Source organism: Apteryx mantelli, chromosome 6, assembly GCF_036417845.1.
Source record: "Apteryx mantelli isolate bAptMan1 chromosome 6, bAptMan1.hap1, whole genome shotgun sequence".
NCBI lineage: Eukaryota > Metazoa > Chordata > Aves > Apterygiformes > Apterygidae > Apteryx > Apteryx mantelli.
Window position 1 is genome coordinate 49,005,029 of NC_089983.1, and position 24,367 is coordinate 49,029,395.

Genomic DNA, 24,367 nt, shown 5'->3' on the forward strand with positions numbered 1-24,367 from the left:
TTGCGTGTGGTTGCATGGCAGCCTGCCTGCCATTCATTTCAACCGTATCGTTGTCAGTGTCATCCTTTTACCAGTGTTTGAGTTCATGTAAGTGTTTAGCTTGCCCTGTTCTCCAGCGGGAAGCACACTGAAAATAAGCACAAACTCATGAATTGAGGGCGAGTCATGTCATTTCATGTTCACAGGCCAGCTTCTCGCAGGCTAGCTTTCAAAAAGATATTAAGAAGGGCAAGGTGATTGCACACCAGCTTTTCTCATGTTTACTGTAACACAGCAGTAAGCTAAAAAGCGGGTAAACTCATATTGGTGTAAGTGAAAAGGGATAAATGTTCTGGTTGCCAGAGTAGAAGTAGCTGTTTACCCATGGTCTTCCCTTGACAACACCACTAATAGACACATTCACCAGCAAAGCTGAAAGATGATCATACTGACATCACTGAAATTCATCACGTTCTCGATGATCATCAAAGATATCAGCCAAGACTGAAAGAAGGAACTGGTCACAGAACTAGCAATGGCTTTTCACATGTCGAAGAACAACGCACTAGATGCTACTCTGCTTGAGGAGCTTCTTCCCTCATAAGCCATTGAGCTAATAGTGTCGTGTTCATCTGAACCCTACACAATCACAGAATTCCCAGAGATTGTCCAGAATTCCTTAGTCTTGTTTTTCTTCATAACAATAAAATCCTACCATGTAAACATGCAGATCAAGTTAACAGCCTGGAAATACGCCAGCAGACTTACATCACTAAGAATTTCACCACTATTCTTTGCTGTGATATAATCAACTCTGTCTGCCACTGGAGTAAATGGAAGAGTTTCAGCTTTTGTACGATACTTTTTCTGTACAAGAGAAAAAAGATGAAATTACAATCAGATTATACTGTACTTTATAGCTAACACAGAAATTCTGAATATAGAGAGAAGAAAACAAAGATTACATGGGAAGAAAATCTCTCCATAAACAACGAACACTGTGGAAATATTGCAGTTGTTGCATTTTTTATAATAAAATTTAATGAAATATTGATGTATTTAACCATTAAAAATACTTAAAATTAAGAAATCCCTTGAGAAAATTTTACTACTGAATTTTTTTTTTTTTTACCTCATTCAAGAGGTCTCCAGCATATTTGACATGGTTGATCCCAACTGAATCATTTGGCAACCATCCAATTCCACGTAGCCATTCTAAATCAGATTTGTAAACAGCCTGGGAAGACAAAATAGAGTCCATGTTGTTAGCCACACTCCCCTGTACAATCCAGCAAGTTTCATCAATAATGACACTTACTTCCACTGGTTAAAAGGAAAGCAAGACTTCCAATATCAGCACTATATCTAAATTTATCACACTTCAAACTTGCCAGTAAATAATAGTGGTATACACTATGCATTCTTAATAAAAGGCAAAGCCAATTCTTACCGAATTCAACAGAAGATTCCCACTGACTTCAGTGAGAGCTGAAGCAGACCAGTATGAGACAAGAAAGTAGTAAGATAAATTAAGATTTTGTGTTAACCTACATCACTCTGAAGATCGTAGGCTTTCCTCGCTTGTATGACATCATTCTGATCTGGAAGACAGATCCACTGATGCAAGTAATGACGGTAATCAATATCGCTGACCAAAGCCTGACCATGCTTGGCTGACAGGACGGATAGCATATCCGCTGGCAGGTGGCACTGTGTCTTCCATTTGGCAAAGTGCTTCTTGTACTCTAGTTCACTCTGAACCTTGCCTATGCCAAGGGCAAAGCGCATTCTTGTATCTGCTTTGGCGTTCGGAACTCCAACATAATGTCCTTTCTGTTTCTCGTGCTCCAGTTTGTATTTATACTGGGGTAAAGAACAAAGACCACCATTACTAGTAGTTATCATGAAGTGGCTCTAGGGAAGCATGTGAAGAGCTAAATGCCTCTTTCTGCACTTACATCACTAGCAATTTCTCTGGAAGCTTTGGCTGCCTTGATTGGGATTGCATCTGCTCTCAAATCACAACTCATCTTCAACTCATCCCAAGCTTCTTTGTACAGTTTCTGAAAGACAGAAAAATGTCAGACATATGCTTAATAATACTCTGACATTTGCCATTAAAGGAACACATAGTTTACTGCCATTTGTTTGCTGAAATACCATGTGAATTTTTTGTGTATTACTCCTGCTCCCTGCCATAAATAATGCTGTAAATCTTACTGCCTTTCAAACATGTCCAGTACCTGTAACACAGGTTTTGCAACCCATACTGCACAGAGGGTGTTTGCAGAAATTTAGTAAATATTTATATGCCTTAGGCTCTCTTACATTTCAACAAAATACTATCACAATGATGCATTATATTAATCATTTTTAAATAGTTGAATGCAAGCATTTATTTAAAAATGTCTAAGTACTGTAAAAATGCTCAGCACAGGTATGGGAATGCTGCAAGCCCTGTATGAGGACTCACTTCAATGAGATCCACATGACTTAATCTACAAGTTCATAAATAATTTCTTAGGAAGTTGAAATTCACAGGGTATCATTTCTATTTTATAAAAATGTAAGATATTAGAACGATAAACATACCTGGCTATAATTAAGAGCATTAGTCTTCGCTAGGTTGATTGCAGGTGTGTCTGACATCATATGTATCATAGTCTTGTCCTTTTCCCAGGCTTCTTTATATTTTGGCTGTTAAAATAGTTTATTTTATTATATTGGAAATACAGAACTAATTCCACTTGTTGATAACATAAAATTCCATAAATCCCTCCTGAATTATTAGACAAACACTAAACTTGTCTTAAAATACAACTGACTGATTTTATATTTCAGCAGTGAGATCTCTCCTTAATTATTTATAGTCCTGAAACAATGAAAAACTTTTAAAATGTTGCTACGTACAATGCTGACTTGTTCAGCATTAACTTTAGCTTGAAGAACATCTGGAGAATCAACAACACTGGTGAATTTCAGGCTTTCTATAGGGGTACGGTACACATTGTCACTCAGGAGATCCTGGGCATGCTTCACTCTCTTTACATCAGGAGAGTCATTTGGCAACCAGCCAATTCCACGGAGCCATTCCAGATCTGACTTATAGACAACCTGTAACAGAGAGGGTTAAAAAGAAAGAATATTTTGTTTAAAAGGACTGTCTTAATTATTTTAAACTGTACTAAGCAGTAAGTGTTCCAGTAAGTGTTGCCACATCAGCCAGAGCCAGAATACTTTTCATATACAAGGGACTTGTGTCAGTGTCACAAGTAAAATGCAACCTGGGAAACAGATTTTAAGTAGTCTGTTTCTTAAACATTTTAAACCTTATGAAGTTAAATAAAGGGGAAACAACTGAATAAAATGGCTGTTAAAAACGATAAGAGGAGGCTTAAGATCTCAAAAGAGTCTTCCTGTCCCCTCCAAAATATTCATTTCCCTACTTACTTAAATGATTTATGAGTCCAAACATCAAAACAAGCTGCCCACCACAAAGTTTGACAAAAAGGAGTAAAAAACTGGTATGGAGAAAATGGGGACTAGAGGTACACAGCATACTTCCAAAACTAGTAGCAGGTCACACTACTTAAATTTTAATTGAGCAAAACCTTCAATGAGGAACATTAATCTCACCTTCTAAACCCAAACTGGAAACAGAGGAAGAGTGATCACTGACTGTTAAGCAGCAAAGCCAAGAAAGGAAATCAGCTGCACTGACTCCTACTTCCATGATATCAGTCACTACAACAGCTTACCTGGTGTCTTACATAGCTTTCCTGGTCATTAAATAAATTTCCAAGAGGACTTTCATAAAGAGGAGTAACAAAAGCCATTTGATTACAAAGAGAAAACAGAGTTGATATATCATAAGTCCCATCAAGACAGACAAATCCTTCATCATCTCCAAACCACACCTCTCCAAAAGCATACAGTAACACAGTAGATACTAATATCAAAACTCTTCAGAATTCACAGAATAAATCCATACTTTGAAAAGGACAAAAACCATGAAAAACTGAAGTAAGTTGTCTTAAGATAAATCCTTTCTGACTGTAGAATACCAAACCGTCTAAATGAGAATATAATACTTTAAAGAGCAAAAATAGTAGAGTAGTATCTCCCATATCTCTAAATATACGCACATCACTCTGCAGGTCATAGGCCTTCCTTGCTTGGATCACGTCATTCTGGTCAGGCAGACAGGTCCACTGGTGGAGGTGCTGCCGGTAGTCAACATCGCTGACGAGCGTCTGGCATTCCTTGGCTGCCTGGACGGACATCATGTCGACCGGAATGTGGATCCGGGCCTTCGAATCGTGGTATGCCTTCCGGTAGATTCGGTCGTTCTGCAGCAGCATCGCACGCGCAGCCCACGACAGCTTGGGATCCTCCTTTGCAGTTCGGCACCCAATGTAGTGCCCTTTCTGCTTCTCGTGGGTTTCTTTGTACTTGTACTGGTAAATGTAAAAAGAAAGCCAATAGCCACACGCTTCCCAGCTAAACGTGGGAGGCAAAAAAAGGGCCTTGAGGTCCCACACTTGCCAGCCCTTCCAACCGATTTCCCAGAGGTACTGACTCAACACAGGCAAAACTCAGGTCCACTCAAAACGCGGTCGCTCAGGGACCCAAACAAGATACTCCCCAAATCATCAGTGAAGTTGCAGAAAGACAGACATGCTCAGTACAGGTTTCAGAATAACCCGGGGGCACAAAGCACTGTACTGCTTCTAGCTGAACTGAACTTCTCTCAGTTCTGCTGTGCTTCGCGCACACACACACACACACACACACAGAGCAAAAACCTTCAAGGAAGACTGTACCTCACTAGCAATGTCTCTGGAAGTCTTGGCATGCTTGATGGGAATGGCATCGGCTCTTATGTCGTAGCTTTTCGCCTTCGCCTCTTCCCAGGCCTTCTGATAACGTTTCTGGAATCAAAATTAATCACCCACGTTACATCTAGTCAAGACGCTGCAGTAGTGACCTTCTTGTCTGAAAGCCCATTGTCTCGTGGCTTTACCGCTTGGATGCCTTGTTTGCCCCCCGTAACTGTGAGGGTTACAGAAATGACTCTCACCACTCTCTCTACAGAAAATTCATGGCTTACAAATTAACGTAGGCTCAACACCCAGAAAATGAAAGGGTGGATGAAGCATCCCCAAAAAGGTGCCACAGCACCCCACTAAGCAACCGTTGCAGACCACAGGCACTGATTCACCATTTACACCTCAAACGGGCAAGCTGAACAAGAGCTGTGCACCTCCATGCCGCCGCGCCTGCCAATTCAGCAAGACCTTGCAACGGTCAGAGGTTCTGATCACACACACCTGGCTGCACGATCCCAGCTACTAGGGCAAAACATCCCTTCTGCCTGCAAAAAGCACCCAAAACCCAATGAGCTATGAGGCCTCCTGACAGTCACGGGAGAGGCCCTCTTTCTTTACTGGTCCTTTTCCGGTCCTGCCAAGAAGCTGAGGGGAGCCGGAGAGGCTCAGTCGGTCTATGAGCCTGAAAGAAAACGAAAGTGCCTCTACTTGGCCAAAGACACCCAATTATCTCGGACTTCATGCCCGGGGACATGAGGGCTCACTCTTTAGGGGCATCAGAAGCCTGGAGAGCCTGGCTGGAAGTTGTCATTAGTACGACTGTGCAAATAGCAAATAGTTGTGAGAACAATCGCGACACTCTTAATTTAATAACGCTTCACGTGCACAACGTTATTCTCTTACATTGCTGATGTTCTGAGCATTGACTTTGGACTGCAGCAACACAGGCGTGTCAGAAGGCATGGAAATCTGCGTCTTATCTCTGTCCCAGGCCTCATGGTACAGATGCTGAGGAGAAAGGAAGCATAATGACATTTCATCACAGTCTGAACACTCAAAAAAAAACCACGTGCAGGAACCTTGTGCTAATGCCGATCTGCATTAGTTTCAAGTTAAGCCTTCTCACAGCACAGGCTGTCTTGTTCATGATTTCTCCATATCATGCTTTGAACAGAACTGTACGATCTACCCCACAAGAAAAGAAAAAAAGAAAGTCACCACCAAAAAGGAAAGGTAGATGAAAAGTAAGCTTACGTCACTGATCTGCAAAGCGTTGATCTTAGCCTGGACAACGTCTGGCGTGTCCACAATGCTGGTGAATTTCAACTCCTCTGGCCGTGTGCGATACAACCTCTCATTCAGGAGCTCCTGGGCTCTCTTTGCTTTAAGCACGTCCACAGAACCTTCGGTCAACCAGCCAATGCCACGCAACCACTCCAGGTCGGACTTGTACACGTTCTGCAAACAAACCAAGGGTTACCGCAGTCGCAGCAAGAACGGCAGCCACAGAGAGCTCCTGTGCAAGGCTTTCCCCAAGCTGCTTCTCCCAAAGTTATGCAGCAAACTAGCGTATCGGGCCGTTCGCATGCTCACTTACACCCCTCATTTGCACAGCAATGAAGTTAATGGTCTCTTGAAAATACACGCTACACGCAAATAAATGTCGGAATTCTGCAAGTTACACATTTTTCTAAAGACCAAGACCACATTTGAAACATACGTTTCACCTTTATGGGAACTACCCAAAACACTTCGGGCCTCCATGCTCTAAACACTACTGATTGGGAAGGGACCATCCACGTGAATCAGGAAAACCACACCAGAACTGATTGCAGGGATAGGAGCAAATGTTTGAAAGGACATCTGCCCACTCGCAAACAAGCAGGCGCTCACACACACCCCTTAGAGCTTTTGCACAGTTCCTCTCACTCACATCGCTCTGCAGGTCGTAGGCCTTCCTTGCTTGGATCACGTCATTCTGGTCAGGCAGACAGGTCCACTGGTGGAGGTGCTGCCGGTAGTCAACATCGCTGACGAGCGTCTGGCATTCCTTGGCTGCCTGGACGGACATCATGTCGACCGGAATGTGGATCCGGGCCTTCGAATCGTGGTATGCCTTCCGGTAGATTCGGTCGTTCTGCAGCAGCATCGCACGCGCAGCCCACGACAGCTTGGGATCCTCCTTTGCAGTTCGGCACCCAATGTAGTGCCCTTTCTGCTTCTCGTGGGTTTCTTTGTACTTGTACTGGTAAATGTAAAAAGAAAGCCAATAGCCACACGCTTCCCAGCTAAACGTGGGAGGCAAAAAAAGGGCCTTGAGGTCCCACACTTGCCAGCCCTTCCAACCGATTTCCCAGAGGTACTGACTCAACACAGGCAAAACTCAGGTCCACTCAAAACGCGGTCGCTCAGGGACCCAAACAAGATACTCCCCAAATCATCAGTGAAGTTGCAGAAAGACAGACATGCTCAGTACAGGTTTCAGAATAACCCGGGGGCACAAAGCACTGTACTGCTTCTAGCTGAACTGAACTTCTCTCAGTTCTGCTGTGCTTCGTGTACACACACACACACACAGAGCAAAAACCTTCAAGGAAGACTGTACCTCACTAGCAATGTCTCTGGAAGTCTTGGCATGCTTGATGGGAATGGCATCGGCTCTTATGTCGTAGCTTTTCGCCTTCGCCTCTTCCCAGGCCTTCTGATAACGTTTCTGGAATCAAAATTAATCACCCACGTTACATCTAGTCAAGACGCTGCAGTAGTGACCTTCTTGTCTGAAAGCCCATTGTCTCGTGGCTTTACCGCTTGGATGCCTTGTTTGCCCCCCGTAACTGTGAGGGTTACAGAAATGACTCTCACCACTCTCTCTACAGAAAATTCATGGCTTACAAATTAACGTAGGCTCAACACCCAGAAAACGAAAGGGTGGATGAAGCATCCCCAAAAAGGTGCCACAGCACCCCACTAAGCAACCGTTGCAGACCACAGGCACTGATTCACCATTTACACCTCAAACGGGCAAGCTGAACAAGAGCTGTGCACCTCCATGCCGCCGCGCCTGCCAATTCAGCAAGACCTTGCAACGGTCAGAGGTTCTGATCACACACACCTGGCTGCACGATCCCAGCTACTAGGGCAAAACATCCCTTCTGCCTGCAAAAAGCACCCAAAACCCAATGAGCTATGAGGCCTCCTGACAGTCACGGGAGAGGCCCTCTTTCTTTACTGGTCCTTTTCCGGTCCTGCCAAGAAGCTGAGGGGAGCCGGAGAGGCTCAGTCAGTCTATGAGCCTGAAAGAAAACGAAAGTGCCTCTACTTGGCCAAAGACACCCAATTATCTCGGACTTCATGCCCGGGGACATGAGGGCTCACTCTTTAGGGGCATCAGAAGCCTGGAGAGCCTGGCTGGAAGTTGTCATTAGTACGACTGTGCAAATAGCAAATAGTTGTGAGAACAATCGCGACACTCTTAATTTAATAACGCTTCACGTGCACAACGTTATTCTCTTACATTGCTGATGTTCTGAGCATTGACTTTGGACTGCAGCAACACAGGCGTGTCAGAAGGCATGGAAATCTGCGTCTTATCTCTGTCCCAGGCCTCATGGTACAGATGCTGAGGAGAAAGGAAGCATAATGACATTTCATCACAGTCTGAACACTCAAAAAAAAACCACGTGCAGGAACCTTGTGCTAATGCCGATCTGCATTAGTTTCAAGTTAAGCCTTCTCACAGCACAGGCTGTCTTGTTCATGATTTCTCCATATCATGCTTTGAACAGAACTGTACGATCTACCCCACAAGAAAAGAAAAAAAGAAAGTCACCACCAAAAAGGAAAGGTAGATGAAAAGTAAGCTTACGTCACTGATCTGCAAAGCGTTGATCTTAGCCTGGACAACGTCTGGCGTGTCCACAATGCTGGTGAATTTCAACTCCTCTGGCCGTGTGCGATACAACCTCTCATTCAGGAGCTCCTGGGCTCTCTTTGCTTTAAGCACGTCCACAGAACCTTCGGTCAACCAGCCAATGCCACGCAACCACTCCAGGTCGGACTTGTACACGTTCTGCAAACAAACCAAGGGTTACCGCAGTCGCAGCAAGAACGGCAGCCACAGAGAGCTCCTGTGCAAGGCTTTCCCCAAGCTGCTTCTCCCAAAGTTATGCAGCAAACTAGCGTATCGGGCCGTTCGCATGCTCACTTACACCCCTCATTTGCACAGCAATGAAGTTAATGGTCTCTTGAAAATACACGCTACACGCAAATAAATGTCGGAATTCTGCAAGTTACACATTTTTCTAAAGACCAAGACCACATTTGAAACATACGTTTCACCTTTATGGGAACTACCCAAAACACTTCGGGCCTCCATGCTCTAAACACTACTGATTGGGAAGGGACCATCCACGTGAATCAGGAAAACCACACCAGAACTGATTGCAGGGATAGGAGCAAATGTTTGAAAGGACATCTGCCCACTCGCAAACAAGCAGGCGCTCACACACACCCCTTAGAGCTTTTGCACAGTTCCTCTCACTCACATCGCTCTGCAGGTCGTAGGCCTTCCTTGCTTGGATCACGTCATTCTGGTCAGGCAGACAGGTCCACTGGTGGAGGTGCTGCCGGTAGTCAACATCGCTGACGAGCGTCTGGCATTCCTTGGCTGCCTGGACGGACACCATGTCGACCGGAATGTGGATCCGGGCCTTCGAATCGTGGTATGCCTTCCGGTAGATTCGGTCGTTCTGCAGCAGCATCGCACGCGCAGCCCACGACAGCTTGGGATCCTCCTTTGCAGTTCGGCACCCAATGTAGTGCCCTTTCTGCTTCTCGTGGGTTTCTTTGTACTTGTACTGGTAAATGTAAAAAGAAAGCCAATAGCCACACGCTTCCCAGCTAAACGTGGGAGGCAAAAAAAGGGCCTTGAGGTCCCACACTTGCCAGCCCTTCCAACCGATTTCCCAGAGGTACTGACTCAACACAGGCAAAACTCAGGTCCACTCAAAACGCGGTCGCTCAGGGACCCAAACAAGATACTCCCCAAATCATCAGTGAAGTTGCAGAAAGACAGACATGCTCAGTACAGGTTTCAGAATAACCCGGGGGCACAAAGCACTGTACTGCTTCTAGCTGAACTGAACTTCTCTCAGTTCTGCTGTGCTTCGTGTACACACACACACACACAGAGCAAAAACCTTCAAGGAAGACTGTACCTCACTAGCAATGTCTCTGGAAGTCTTGGCATGCTTGATGGGAATGGCATCGGCTCTTATGTCGTAGCTTTTCGCCTTCGCCTCTTCCCAGGCCTTCTGATAACGTTTCTGGAATCAAAATTAATCACCCACGTTACATCTAGTCAAGACGCTGCAGTAGTGACCTTCTTGTCTGAAAGCCCATTGTCTCGTGGCTTTACCGCTTGGATGCCTTGTTTGCCCCCCGTAACTGTGAGGGTTACAGAAATGACTCTCACCACTCTCTCTACAGAAAATTCATGGCTTACAAATTAACGTAGGCTCAACACCCAGAAAACGAAAGGGTGGATGAAGCATCCCCAAAAAGGTGCCACAGCACCCCACTAAGCAACCGTTGCAGACCACAGGCACTGATTCACCATTTACACCTCAAACGGGCAAGCTGAACAAGAGCTGTGCACCTCCATGCCGCCGCGCCTGCCAATTCAGCAAGACCTTGCAACGGTCAGAGGTTCTGATCACACACACCTGGCTGCACGATCCCAGCTACTAGGGCAAAACATCCCTTCTGCCTGCAAAAAGCACCCAAAACCCAATGAGCTATGAGGCCTCCTGACAGTCACGGGAGAGGCCCTCTTTCTTTACTGGTCCTTTTCCGGTCCTGCCAAGAAGCTGAGGGGAGCCGGAGAGGCTCAGTCGGTCTATGAGCCTGAAAGAAAACAAAAGTGCCTCTACTTGGCCAAAGACACCCAATTATCTCGGACTTCATGCCCGGGGACATGAGGGCTCACTCTTTAGGGGCATCAGAAGCCTGGAGAGCCCGGCTGGAAGTTGTCATTAGTACGACTGCACAAATAGCAAATATCTCAGCACGCTTGTGACTTTGAGAGATCGGAAACAGAAGGCTATCACGTGTTGGACCATAAGGAACTTAAGAAAGAAAAAATCAAAGCGCGGAAAAGGGAAAAAGAGGGGAAATGAAATATTTGTTGCAACAACACTGGGAACATTTCACTTCCAATTCGATCACACCATATTGAAAACGATATTGAAAAATATCTTGCATGCTTTCAACATCCAGCAAGTTTGCGAGTAAATACAGTTTCCAGGCAAAAAAACAGTCATTTCCTTCGGAAAACGTAAACTGGGCAACACTTCCATTTTTACAGAACCTCCAGCACGCTATGTCCACAAAACTGTTTGGGCAAACTACACAAACCTGCAAAGCGTGTCTGGGTTGATGAGCGTATAGACTTCAGCAACGATTACATGGAAAATATCCACCAGCCTTTGTCAAAAGCAGGAGAAGTCGGGTGGAATTGCATGCTGAACTCTCCCGCTTGGCTTACGAGCGCACGATCTATCGAGCAGAGACGGGCGACGCTGTGATTCACTCCCTCAGCCATCTGCGCTAGCTACAGCAAAAGGCAGAGCGGAGGTGCAAACGTCGTCCAGCCAAGGGCCCAGCATCACCGCTGGCGTACGTGGGAGCAATCCCATCCGCTTCGAGCTCGCACTGCGAGCAAGGCAATAGAATACCACGGGCCCTAGAGATCAACACCTCTGGCTGCCTTGCTGAATGAATGAACGAACAGCTGGTGCATTGACAACACTCTGTGCTTAAAGAAGCCTTAAGTGCAATCTGTGCTTTACAATACAACCACATCAGGAAGCAGGAGCAGTAAACCACCATGTACAGAAGAATCTAAGAGGGGACAGGCCAGAAGTTGTGAGAACAATCGCGACACTCTTAATTTAATAACGCTTCACGTGCACAACGTTATTCTCTTACATTGCTGATGTTCTGAGCATTGACTTTGGACTGCAGCAACACAGGCGTGTCAGAAGGCATGGAAATCTGCGTCTTATCTCTGTCCCAGGCCTCATGGTACAGATGCTGAGGAGAAAGGAAGCATAATGACATTTCATCACAGTCTGAACACTCAAAAAAAAACCACGTGCAGGAACCTTGTGCTAATGCCGATCTGCATTAGTTTCAAGTTAAGCCTTCTCACAGCACAGGCTGTCTTGTTCATGATTTCTCCATATCATGCTTTGAACAGAACTGTACGATCTACCCCACAAGAAAAGAAAAAAAGAAAGTCACCACCAAAAAGGAAAGGTAGATGAAAAGTAAGCTTACGTCACTGATCTGCAAAGCGTTGATCTTAGCCTGGACAACGTCTGGCGTGTCCACAATGCTGGTGAATTTCAACTCCTCTGGCCGTGTGCGATACAACCTCTCATTCAGGAGCTCCTGGGCTCTCTTTGCTTTAAGCACGTCCACAGAACCTTCGGTCAACCAGCCAATGCCACGCAACCACTCCAGGTCGGACTTGTACACGTTCTGCAAACAAACCAAGGGTTACCGCAGTCGCAGCAAGAACGGCAGCCACAGAGAGCTCCTGTGCAAGGCTTTCCCCAAGCTGCTTCTCCCAAAGTTATGCAGCAAACTAGCGTATCGGGCCGTTCGCATGCTCACTTACACCCCTCATTTGCACAGCAATGAAGTTAATGGTCTCTTGAAAATACACGCTACACGCAAATAAATGTCGGAATTCTGCAAGTTACACATTTTTCTAAAGACCAAGACCACATTTGAAACATACGTTTCACCTTTATGGGAACTACCCAAAACACTTCGGGCCTCCATGCTCTAAACACTACTGATTGGGAAGGGACCATCCACGTGAATCAGGAAAACCACACCAGAACTGATTGCAGGGATAGGAGCAAATGTTTGAAAGGACATCTGCCCACTCGCAGACAAGCAGGCGCTCACACACACCCCTTAGAGCTTTTGCACAGTTCCTCTCACTCACATCGCTCTGCAGGTCGTAGGCCTTCCTTGCTTGGATCACGTCATTCTGGTCAGGCAGACAGGTCCACTGGTGGAGGTGCTGCCGGTAGTCAACATCGCTGACGAGCGTCTGGCATTCCTTGGCTGCCTGGACGGACATCATGTCGACCGGAATGTGGATCCGGGCCTTCGAATCGTGGTATGCCTTCCGGTAGATTCGGTCGTTCTGCAGCAGCATCGCACGCGCAGCCCACGACAGCTTGGGATCCTCCTTTGCAGTTCGGCACCCAATGTAGTGCCCTTTCTGCTTCTCGTGGGTTTCTTTGTACTTGTACTGGTAAATGTAAAAAGAAAGCCAATAGCCACACGCTTCCCAGCTAAACGTGGGAGGCAAAAAAAGGGCCTTGAGGTCCCACACTTGCCAGCCCTTCCAACCGATTTCCCAGAGGTACTGACTCAACACAGGCAAAACTCAGGTCCACTCAAAACGCGGTCGCTCAGGGACCCAAACAAGATACTCCCCAAATCATCAGTGAAGTTGCAGAAAGACAGACATGCTCAGTACAGGTTTCAGAATAACCCAGGGGCACAAAGCACTGTACTGCTTCTAGCTGAACTGAACTTCTCTCAGTTCTGCTGTGCTTCGTGTACACACACACACACACAGAGCAAAAACCTTCAAGGAAGACTGTACCTCACTAGCAATGTCTCTGGAAGTCTTGGCATGCTTGATGGGAATGGCATCGGCTCTTATGTCGTAGCTTTTCGCCTTCGCCTCTTCCCAGGCCTTCTGATAACGTTTCTGGAATCAAAATTAATCACCCACGTTACATCTAGTCAAGACGCTGCAGTAGTGACCTTCTTGTCTGAAAGCCCATTGTCTCGTGGCTTTACCGCTTGGATGCCTTGTTTGCCCCCCGTAACTGTGAGGGTTACAGAAATGACTCTCACCACTCTCTCTACAGAAAATTCATGGCTTACAAATTAACGTAGGCTCAACACCCAGAAAACGAAAGGGTGGATGAAGCATCCCCAAAAAGGTGCCACAGCACCCCACTAAGCAACCGTTGCAGACCACAGGCACTGATTCACCATTTACACCTCAAACGGGCAAGCTGAACAAGAGCTGTGCACCTCCATGCCGCCGCGCCTGCCAATTCAGCAAGACCTTGCAACGGTCAGAGGTTCTGATCACACACACCTGGCTGCACGATCCCAGCTACTAGGGCAAAACATCTCTTCTGCCTGCAAAAAGCACCCAAAACCCAATGAGCTATGAGGCCTCCTGACAGTCACGGGAGAGGCCCTCTTTCTTTACTGGTCCTTTTCCGGTCCTGCCAAGAAGCTGAGGGGAGCCGGAGAGGCTCAGTCAGTCTATGAGCCTGAAAGAAAACGAAAGTGCCTCTACTTGGCCAAAGACACCCAATTATCTCGGACTTCATGCCCGGGGACATGAGGGCTCACTCTTTAGGGGCATCAGAAGCCTGGAGAGCCTGGCTGGAAGTTGTCATTAGTACGACTGCGCAAATAGCAAATATCTCAGCACACCTGTGACTTTGAGAGATCGGAAACAGAAGGCTATCACGTGTTGGACCATAAGGAACTTAAGAAAGAAAAAAATCAATGCGCAAAAAAGGGAAGAACAGGGGAAATGAAATGTTTGTTGCAACAACACTGGGAACGTTTCACTTCCAATTCGATCACACCAAGTACTCTTGAAAAATATCTTGCATGCTTTCAACATCCAGCAAGTTTGCGAGTAAATACAGTTTCCAGGCAAAAAAACAGTCATTTCCTTCGGAAAACGTAAACTGGGCAACGCTTCCATTTTTACAGAACCTCCAGCACGCTATGTCCACAAAACTGTTTGGGCAAACTACACAAACCTGCAAAGCGTGTCTGGGTTGATGAGCGTATAGACTTCAGCAACGATTACATGGAAAATATCCACCAGCCTTTGTCAAAAGCAGGAGAAGTCGGGTGGAATTGCATGCTGAACTCTCCCGCTTGGCTTACGAGCGCACGATCTATCGAGCAGAGACGGGCGACGCTGTGATTCACTCCCTCAGCCATCTGCGCTAGCTACAGCAAAAGGCAGAGCGGAGGTGCAAACGTCGTCCAGCCAAGGGCCCAGCATCACCGCTGGCGTACGTGGGAGCAATCCCATCCGCTTCGAGCTCGCACTGCGAGCAAGGCAATAGAATACCACGGGCCCTAGAGATCAACACCTCTGGCTGCCTTGCTGAATGAATGAACGAACAGCTGGTGCATTGACAACACTCTGTGCTTAAAGAAGCCTTAAGTGCAATCTGTGCTTTACAATACAACCACATCAGGAAGCAGGAGCAGTAAACCACCATGTACAGAAGAATCTAAGAGGGGACAGGCCAGAAGTTGTGAGAACAATCGCGACACTCTTAATTTAATAACGCTTCACGTGCACAACGTTATTCTCTTACATTGCTGATGTTCTGAGCATTGACTTTGGACTGCAGCAACACAGGCGTGTCAGAAGGCATGGAAATCTGCGTCTTATCTCTGTCCCAGGCCTCATGGTACAGATGCTGAGGAGAAAGGAAGCATAATGACATTTCATCACAGTCTGAACACTCAAAAAAAAACCACGTGCAGGAACCTTGTGCTAATGCCGATCTGCATTAGTTTCAAGTTAAGCCTTCTCACAGCACAGGCTGTCTTGTTCATGATTTCTCCATATCATGCTTTGAACAGAACTGTACGATCTACCCCACAAGAAAAGAAAAAAAGAAAGTCACCACCAAAAAGGAAAGGTAGATGAAAAGTAAGCTTACGTCACTGATCTGCAAAGCGTTGATCTTAGCCTGGACAACGTCTGGCGTGTCCACAATGCTGGTGAATTTCAACTCCTCTGGCCGTGTGCGATACAACCTCTCATTCAGGAGCTCCTGGGCTCTCTTTGCTTTAAGCACGTCCACAGAACCTTCGGTCAACCAGCCAATGCCACGCAACCACTCCAGGTCGGACTTGTACACGTTCTGCAAACAAACCAAGGGTTACCGCAGTCGCAGCAAGAACGGCAGCCACAGAGAGCTCCTGTGCAAGGCTTTCCCCAAGCTGCTTCTCCCAAAGTTATGCAGCAAACTAGCGTATCGGGCCGTTCGCATGCTCACTTACACCCCTCATTTGCACAGCAATGAAGTTAATGGTCTCTTGAAAATACACGCTACACGCAAATAAATGTCGGAATTCTGCAAGTTACACATTTTTCTAAAGACCAAGACCACATTTGAAACATACGTTTCACCTTTATGGGAACTACCCAAAACACTTCGGGCCTCCATGCTCTAAACACTACTGATTGGGAAGGGACCATCCACGTGAATCAGGAAAACCACACCAGAACTGATTGCAGGGATAGGAGCAAATGTTTGAAAGGACATCTGCCCACTCGCAGACAAGCAGGCGCTCACACACACCCCTTAGAGCTTTTGCACAGTTCCTCTCACTCACATCGCTCTGCAGGTCGTAGGCCTTCCTTGCTTGGATCACGTCATTCTGGTCAGGCAGACAGGTCCACTGGTGGAGGTGCTGCCGGTAGTCAACATCGCTGACGAGCGTCTGGCATTCCTTGGCTGCCTGGACGGACACCATGTCGACCGGAATGTGGATCCGGGCCTTCGAATCGTGGTATGCCTTCCGGTAGATTCGGTCGTTCTGCAGCAGCATCGCACGCGCAGCCCACGACAACTTGGGATCCTCCTTTGCAGTTCGGCACCCAATGTAGTGCCCTTTCTGCTTCTCGTGGGTTTCTTTGTACTTGTACTGGTAAATGTAATAGAAGGTAGTACAAGAAATAGAGAATCTGAGATCACTATTTCACATCATTTCATATTGGTACTGATCACTAATGGATTTTTTTCATGTGATGAGATATATTTATTTAGAGTTTAGAAATACGTAATATATTCTTGCTCTGTAATTACTGTTATATTGCACAGTACATTATTATTTTCTAATACCAGCTTAATGACAGCAATGGCATTGCAATATTTGTTTTGGAAATTGTTGCCCTTTATTCTGCACTTCATTCTACGGAAGTGGGCCTTCTAGAAGAATCTGATTTATCATAATTTTTTACGTGGCATGTAGCTTGTTACTTGATTTCCATTTCACAAACTAACTAAAAATGAATGCAGAGTAAGAACATACATCACTTGCAATATCTCTTGATGCCTTTGCACTTCGGATTGAAATTGCATCAGCTCTCATGTCATAATCCTTCATTTTGGCCTCGTCCCAGGCTTGTGTATAAAGTTTCTACACAAAAGAAAATGGAAAACACCTGTTGAACATTCAGAAAGATGGAATTTCTACATTTCATTAAATTTTTTCTTGTGAATATCATTAAAGCATATTTTAAAAGAAGATCTTTATGGTTAAAGAAATGCTTACTTCTTTCTGAATTTCAATTATTTTGCTATATATTTAAATGCTCTTACTTGGCTAACATTAGCTGCATTGGCCTTCGCTAACAGAATTGTTGGTGTATCAGGCATGACATGAATTGAAGTTTTGTCAGCATCCCAGGCTTCCGTGTATAATCGCTAGAAAAGAAGAAAACAGATTTCTTTAAAAAGTTTCTTTATGTATAACATGATAAAAAAAAATTTTAAAGCAGCAGTTATCAAAAATATGTCTACCCGTGATTAAAAAAACGAAAGGGAAGTCTTGAAGCAGGATAGGATATATATATACAAACTAATACATTTTTCCACCTGCCAGGGACAGTTAGCAAGCTTTAAATATCCTGATAAAATAAAGCTTCTCAATGTAAAGCTCAAGTAGAAAACTTTGTCCTTCCTCCTTATTACTCAGGCACAGCAATTTATTGGTTTAGTGTTGCTGGGAATCTGCTGTAGGAGGAAAACTATATTCATTACTCTGCTCTACTTGTAAGAGTTGTTTGACTGATGTTTCTCATTAAAGAGAAGGGATAGGTACTTTGGGATTTTGTTCCTCCAGGTCTGAGAAAAATGGCAGAAGCCTCATTGCCAAAGAACACAAGTTATTTCCTCAGAACTTGTTCATTTTGCAGTATCTGATGTTCAGTCAACCACAGAGCACTATAGCAGCTGCAGTAAACGTCTCAATATTCTGCTACATCTTGTGCTATCGTCATGACACCGTATCCTCTAGACATACCCTTACCCCTGCTCTGGAACATCATTTCTACAGATTTCACAGCATTGTTTAAGAACTGCAAAGACATTCGGCCCGTTCTACCAGAGATGAGTTTTGCATTGTGAGCTGAAATAACACTGAAGAAATAGAAAAACTGTACTCAAGAGACATTTAGAAAAAAATAGGGATTCAGATGGGAGGAGGAGAAAAGGGAAACTAGCCAAACATTTTATTATTGATCTTCACTAATATCTGATATAGGTGAACTTTTCCAGTCATTTTTGCTAAGTGTTCAGTTCAGACAGAGCCCTGAGATATGATACTCTGCTCCTGTACAAAGGCTGAATTTGGGTATTCATCATCTCTGAGTCCACAACAACATGGTGTGCAGCATTACTTTGATTTTTGCATTTTCCACCTCCTGAACAAGTTCTACGAGATAGTAATACTAGTGATGTAAAAAAAACACACAAACAAAACAAAAAAAACAAAACTCACCTTGTTCATTATCTCAGCATTTTGCTTGGCTAAGACCATGGCCAAAGAATCTGTCACACTAGTAAATTTAATCTGGTCTGCTGGCTGACGATACTTCCTTTCACTCAGGATTTCTCCAGCTTTCTTAACTTTCTCAATGTCCACGGAACCAATAGGGACCCATCCAATTCCCCTTAGCCATTCCAGGTCTGATTTGTAAACAGCCTGAAAATTTTTGAAAGTTCATCAGATATGTGCAGGTGTGATCAAATATTAAAATAATTATGAATAAGCATAGCCTATTCTATAGCAGCAATCCTATATATTTATAGACAGTTTTTATATATTTATATTACAGTATATATTTATATTACAGTAGCAAGATATAGTTTTGATACTGATTTTTATTTTTGAAGTACATGTAAAATAATCATTAAATAACACATAGAAGGGAGTTAGGGGAGAACTACACAAATATCAGTGTTACACAGAAATAACACTTAGGATAAGGTCTCAGAAAATAGGATTTGGCAACATACCTTTGATGATAGGATATAAACCGTTCCACCTCTGTGAATACGTCTGACATGAGAGATCTTGTTTTTGCATATCTTTTAAAAATTATATTGTACAAGACAATACATTTAATTATGTATTACAAGTTTAACAATTCACTCACATCACTCTGTAGATCATAGGCCTTCTTAGCATGGATAACATCATTCTGGTCGGGCAGACAGATCCACTGATGCAGATAGTGGCGGTAATCAATATCGCTGACCAGCTCCTGACACTTCTTCGCCAGCACAATTCCCAGCATGTCCACCGGGCTACTGAAGTGCGTCTTTGTCTTCTCAAAGGCTTTCTTGTACTCCCTGTCACTCTGCACCTTGGCTACGTGCATAGACCACAGCATCTTGGGGTCATCCTCTATGTTCCGCGCTCCAATATGGTGGCCAAGCTGCTTGCGATAGCCTTCTTTGTATTTGTACTGAAATATAAATCAAAGTATTATGTCCCTTTAACTATATACATCTCATTTATTCATTTTAAAAAGTTGTAAAAATAAACTCTCCACAGTTCTCTATAATCTAGTCACCAAAAAGCTTGTAAAGCAAATTTTGAGCTAACAATATGGATTCTTGGATAAAATTTCTGAGATTTGAATTAGAACTCTAAACAGAGTACGAATAAATTTTGAAAAATCACTTTTCTCTAATTTTAGTGAGAAATAATTCCAATTTACACAGACTGGGTTTTTTACGATTTTATTGAAGAAACAGGCTTGCAAGCTAAAACATTTAATGTGATAGAGGCATTATACTGTCCATATAACTTCTTCAATTCATTTAATTTTTACATTCATGTCTTCATATACATATATATATTAATTTACTTCCCCAAAATACTTTTCAATATCATTGTTTAACTGAAATGCCTTTTACAGAATCCAACTAACAATTTTCAGGTTGCCAAGAGCAGACATTAGCATACAAAGGAACAAAAAGGTAGAGTCACTTACATCACTGGCGATTTCCCTGGATGCTTTGGCAGCTTGAATGGGGATGGCATCACCTCGCAAGTCATGGCCTTTCTTTTTCGATTCTTCCATGGCATGTTTATAAAGTTTCTATATGTGAGGAATTAAACTATGTGATTCTTGTAACTAAACTCCATATACTACATTCTCTGCAAAACTGATTGCTGGTCACTAGAGTAGATAGCACAACGTTAAGATTTATTCTAACCTAGCTTTACCTAACTTTCTTAATGCAAAGATCCAGATCATTAGCTGACATGAATTTATATCAAGTGAAGATCTTTGCCAAATACATTAGCTAACAATTTATTTTTTTCTTTCAATTCTTTAACTAACATAACATAGAATATAATTTTACAGATAAACTATTCCTCTGATACAAGTGGATTAAAACTTACTCTTAAAAGACACCTCTTATTAATGTGAATTTATTTGCCTAAACTAACATTGAACACTGGGATCACTGCTCTTCAGAATTGTTATGGAAACAACTTTTTTGATATTTCCAATGCTGGAATAAATTTTGCACCTTCCCAACAAAACGCACAATGGCAGAAAGGACTCAAAGATTCACTGGAGACACAACATCTCACAGAGTACGCTCTAAACACTGCTCCCCAGTGTATGCATAGACCGCTGTACAGAAGCGCAAACAATGTTTTTAAAGTCAGAATTTTGAGGAAGATTATTGGAAGCTAATTAAAAAAAAAAACAGATGGCACCATCTATATCAGGTTTATCAAAATATTGACGATTCAGCCATGCTACAAACTGGATATATTTGGAGAGCGAATACACTCACCGCACTGTAGTTTTGCATGTTCTGTTTTGCCAGTGTGATTTCAGGCGTGTCAGGCATTATGTGGATTTGTGTCTTGTCTTTATCCCAGGCCTCAGTATATAAACGCTGTGAGAGAAATAACATATGTTTAAAAAAAAAAAAAAAAGACTACTTGGAGATCTCATAAAAAATAAGGACAATTACAGAGCTTTACTCCATGTGAAGTCTGAAAAAAACTTATTCTTTCTATAGCAATGAGATTTTGTATTCACTCCTCTAGATAATTTATCTCCAGATTAAGATTTTTCAATCTAGAAGGGCTTCTGTTTAAAAAAAAAAAAAAAAAAAAAGGCTTAGAATAAGGTTTTCCATGGAATGCTAATCAGATACATAGAGAGCTAAACTCTAAGGACAAGGCCTGATCCAAAGAGAAAATGGTTTTATTGACACATATAGGATTGAGATCAGGCCAAAAATGCTCTTAAAATCTAAGTAATACGCTGAGCTATTTTAAAACACGGGTATTTCAAAGACAGCTCTAAAACAATTAGTTTATTAGTTGCTAGATTACTGGATAAATTTGATATACAATAAGATTTATTAGACAAAAACAAATTATTATAGAAATTATTAGATGAAAATTATTACTAGATAAACACTGGAGTATGTGGAAAGGTTCACACTTAATTGATAATTACAATTTAACTTGGTAACTTGGAACAGATTATTAAATTAGCACATGCTTTACACTTTTAAAGCTTTGCAGTGCTGCAACCTCAGGCAGAAGACAGAGACTCATATGGCTAGCCCTGCGTCTCTGACGTTTAGCCGGAGAGTGCCGAGTATGTTACTTAACAAACCAGGACTCACCTTATTCATCGTCTCTGCATTCTGCTTGGCTAAGACCATCTCCAGGGAATCAGTGACACTAGTAAACTTGATTGTGTCTGGAGGCTGACGGTATACTTTATCACTCAAGATCTCTCCCGCTTTCTTGGCTTTTTCAACATCCAAGGAACCAATTGGGACCCAGCCAACGCCCCGCAACCATTCAAGGTCTGACTTGTAGCAATTCTATTACAAAAAAAAAGGTTATTCTAATAATAATAATAATAATAATGCAACTTACTCAGTGCCTCTTTTCGCAACAATATACGTAATTTCTCTATCAACTTTTAATTCAAATAGATCCCAAATACCAGAGAAAATTTCAGAAAAAATCGCTGCATTTCACTTAGATTCACAGTGAAGCCATTATCTAAGTTTGACAGAATGGCAAATGATAAATAGCCCAAATTTAGGAATTAGGCGATTTCATTTAAATATCAACCAGTTAACATACCCTACAGGAGATCTAGAGTTGCAAGTAGCCACAGAAATAAAAAATAAGTCTTGAAAATTTGGTTCTACTACATGGGCATGCGATGGCATATTGCACCAATGTAAATAACTAAATATGTTTCTCCCCAAAAATAACACCAAAAGGCACTCACATCACTCTGTAGATCGTAGGCCTTCTTAGCATGGATAACATCATTCTGGTCCGGCAGACAGGTCCACTGATGCAGGTGGTGGCGGTAATCAATATCGCTGACCAGCTCCTGACATTTCTTCGCCAGCACAATTCCCAGCATGTCCACCGGGCTACTGAAGTGCGTCTTTGTCTTCTCAAAGGCTTTCTTGTACTCCCTGTCACTCTGCACCTTGGCTACGTGCATAGACCACAGCATCTTGGGGTCATCCTCTATGTTCCGCGCTCCAATATGGTGGCCAAGCTGCTTGCGATAGCCTTCTTTATACCTGTACTGTAGGGTCAAAGAAGATCACCAGTTTCAGGGTAGCTGCTCTCTCCCCCACGACACTACTCTGGGCAAACCTCTGCGGACAACCGCTTTGCTCTCTGCGCCTTGCGGCACCACCAGGCAAACAACCAGCCTAGGACAGCAGAGGCCTACAAGCTGCAGCACTTCCACCCCGCTCCACGTCTACGCAGGGCCACGGGACGTCCACCCGGCAACTCCCACCAAGCTAGCTTGGAACCAGGAGCAGTACATAGGATCCAGCACAGAGGGTCGCCACCCGGCCCAAGCATCCCTGCGGGGAGGCCACAGGAAACAGCTGGCATGCAAAACGGGGGAAACACCAGACTGCTTCAACAGGCAAACTGGACTTCAGCCTGCACTGCCCCGCCTGCGCTCACCCCCACGGCCCACAGTGGCTGACACACTGCACTCACTGCACCAGGCTCTCTTCCATAGCGCCACGGGCCTCACCCTCCCCGGCCTCGGGTGCGTCTTCAGCTGCAGGCCTCCAGCTACTCACCTTGGGGAGTGACGAGTGACAACACTTTTCCCCCCGACCCTCCCGTTTCTGAAGTGCCCACTAAGGTTCATCAGACTCCGAACTCACCCCCTTACACTAAGGCAACAACCCTAAGCTACAGAGTCAACTACAAACTCCTTCACAGCACAGCAGGCCCATACCATGCACGCACAACCACAGGCACAACCTCCAGAAACACTACGCTCACAGACCAGCTGAAGGCTAAGGCCTGCGGAAGTGCTGCGTGGCCTCCATTCTTCCAAGGCCACAGACCAGCAACTTTCACCGCAGGCACTCAGGCAGTCCCAGGACGTGTGCCGACAAGGCCTCCTCTCTACTTACATCACTTGCAATATCTCTGGAAGCTTTTGCAGCCTGGATAGGAATGGCATCTGCTCGCAGGTCGTGCCCCTTTTTCTTCTCTTCTTCCATTGCAAGCTTGTACAGTCTCTGAAAGAAAAACAAGCGTTGCCCACCTGCCTCAAACAACACTGCCTCCTGGCCCACCACTCTCCAAGGGTGGCCACTGAGCTCCAGATCAAACACCTACCTCGCTGTAGTTCACTCTGTTCTGCTGCGCTAGCAAAATATCAGGCGTGTCCGGCATAATGTGAACGCTGGTTTTATCTTTCTCCCAAGCTGACGTGTATGAGCGCTGAAAGAGTGAGCACCACGGGAAGTAGGATCTCACAAGCACAGCCAAACACCCTCACACACCCAACTAGCTGAGCGACCTGCAGCAGGGGCCTCTCCTTTGCACTGCCTCACGCACCCAGGCAGCGCTCATGCACTACAGCAGCAGGCAGCCGGAGGCAGGAAGAAAGGGGCTTCCCTCCGCTGAACGCCTCCTGCCACACCAGCCCACACATCTGCTCCAGGGCACCCCGGGCGCTTAGGCACTAAACACCATGGGCGCACGCTGATGGCCCAGCTGAAGATGCTGGGTGTTGTCCTGCTGATTTCTGCAATGCCCAGCTGCCTCAGCCAAGCCAAAAGGGACAGAGCATGGAGCAAGCCACAGCAAACGGCAGAACAGCTACACCTAGCAAAGGCAACTCAGCCTTTGCTTTCTGCAACAAACCTCGACGACCGGGATGCTTACGTAAGAATCCCAGCCAACCACGCAGGGGCACTTCAAGAGTCAAACTCAAGGATAACTGCCCTCCAGCCCCTGCAACCAGAGCAGCCACCTGCGTGATGGCATCTCTACCGGGAACATACACCCCCTTTCCTCACAGGACCAGCCTCCAAACAACTAAAGCCAGCGGCGAGCCCCTTGGCACA

General features: G+C 44.6%; 1 protein-coding gene across 1 annotated transcript in view; it reads right to left on the reverse strand.

Moving 5' to 3' along the window:
* NEB (nebulin) overlaps positions 1–24,367 on the reverse strand; it is a 146,712-nt gene that overhangs the window by 60,230 nt on the left and 62,115 nt on the right. The window contains exons 64-82 of the mRNA XM_067298601.1: positions 22,255–22,566; positions 21,632–21,835; positions 20,783–20,887; positions 19,963–20,070; positions 19,120–19,431; positions 18,462–18,665; positions 17,282–17,386; positions 16,992–17,099; positions 12,826–13,137; positions 12,147–12,350; positions 11,796–11,900; positions 10,025–10,132; positions 6,742–7,053; positions 2,890–3,093; positions 2,572–2,676; positions 1,938–2,042; positions 1,531–1,842; positions 1,112–1,216; positions 748–846 (exon numbers count right to left, since the gene is read on the reverse strand). Of these exons, the coding sequence (XP_067154702.1) occupies positions 748–846; positions 1,112–1,216; positions 1,531–1,842; positions 1,938–2,042; positions 2,572–2,676; positions 2,890–3,093; positions 6,742–7,053; positions 10,025–10,132; positions 11,796–11,900; positions 12,147–12,350; positions 12,826–13,137; positions 16,992–17,099; positions 17,282–17,386; positions 18,462–18,665; positions 19,120–19,431; positions 19,963–20,070; positions 20,783–20,887; positions 21,632–21,835; positions 22,255–22,566 (3,429 nt within the window). The remainder of the gene's footprint in view (positions 1–747; positions 847–1,111; positions 1,217–1,530; positions 1,843–1,937; positions 2,043–2,571; positions 2,677–2,889; positions 3,094–6,741; positions 7,054–10,024; positions 10,133–11,795; positions 11,901–12,146; positions 12,351–12,825; positions 13,138–16,991; positions 17,100–17,281; positions 17,387–18,461; positions 18,666–19,119; positions 19,432–19,962; positions 20,071–20,782; positions 20,888–21,631; positions 21,836–22,254; positions 22,567–24,367) is intronic.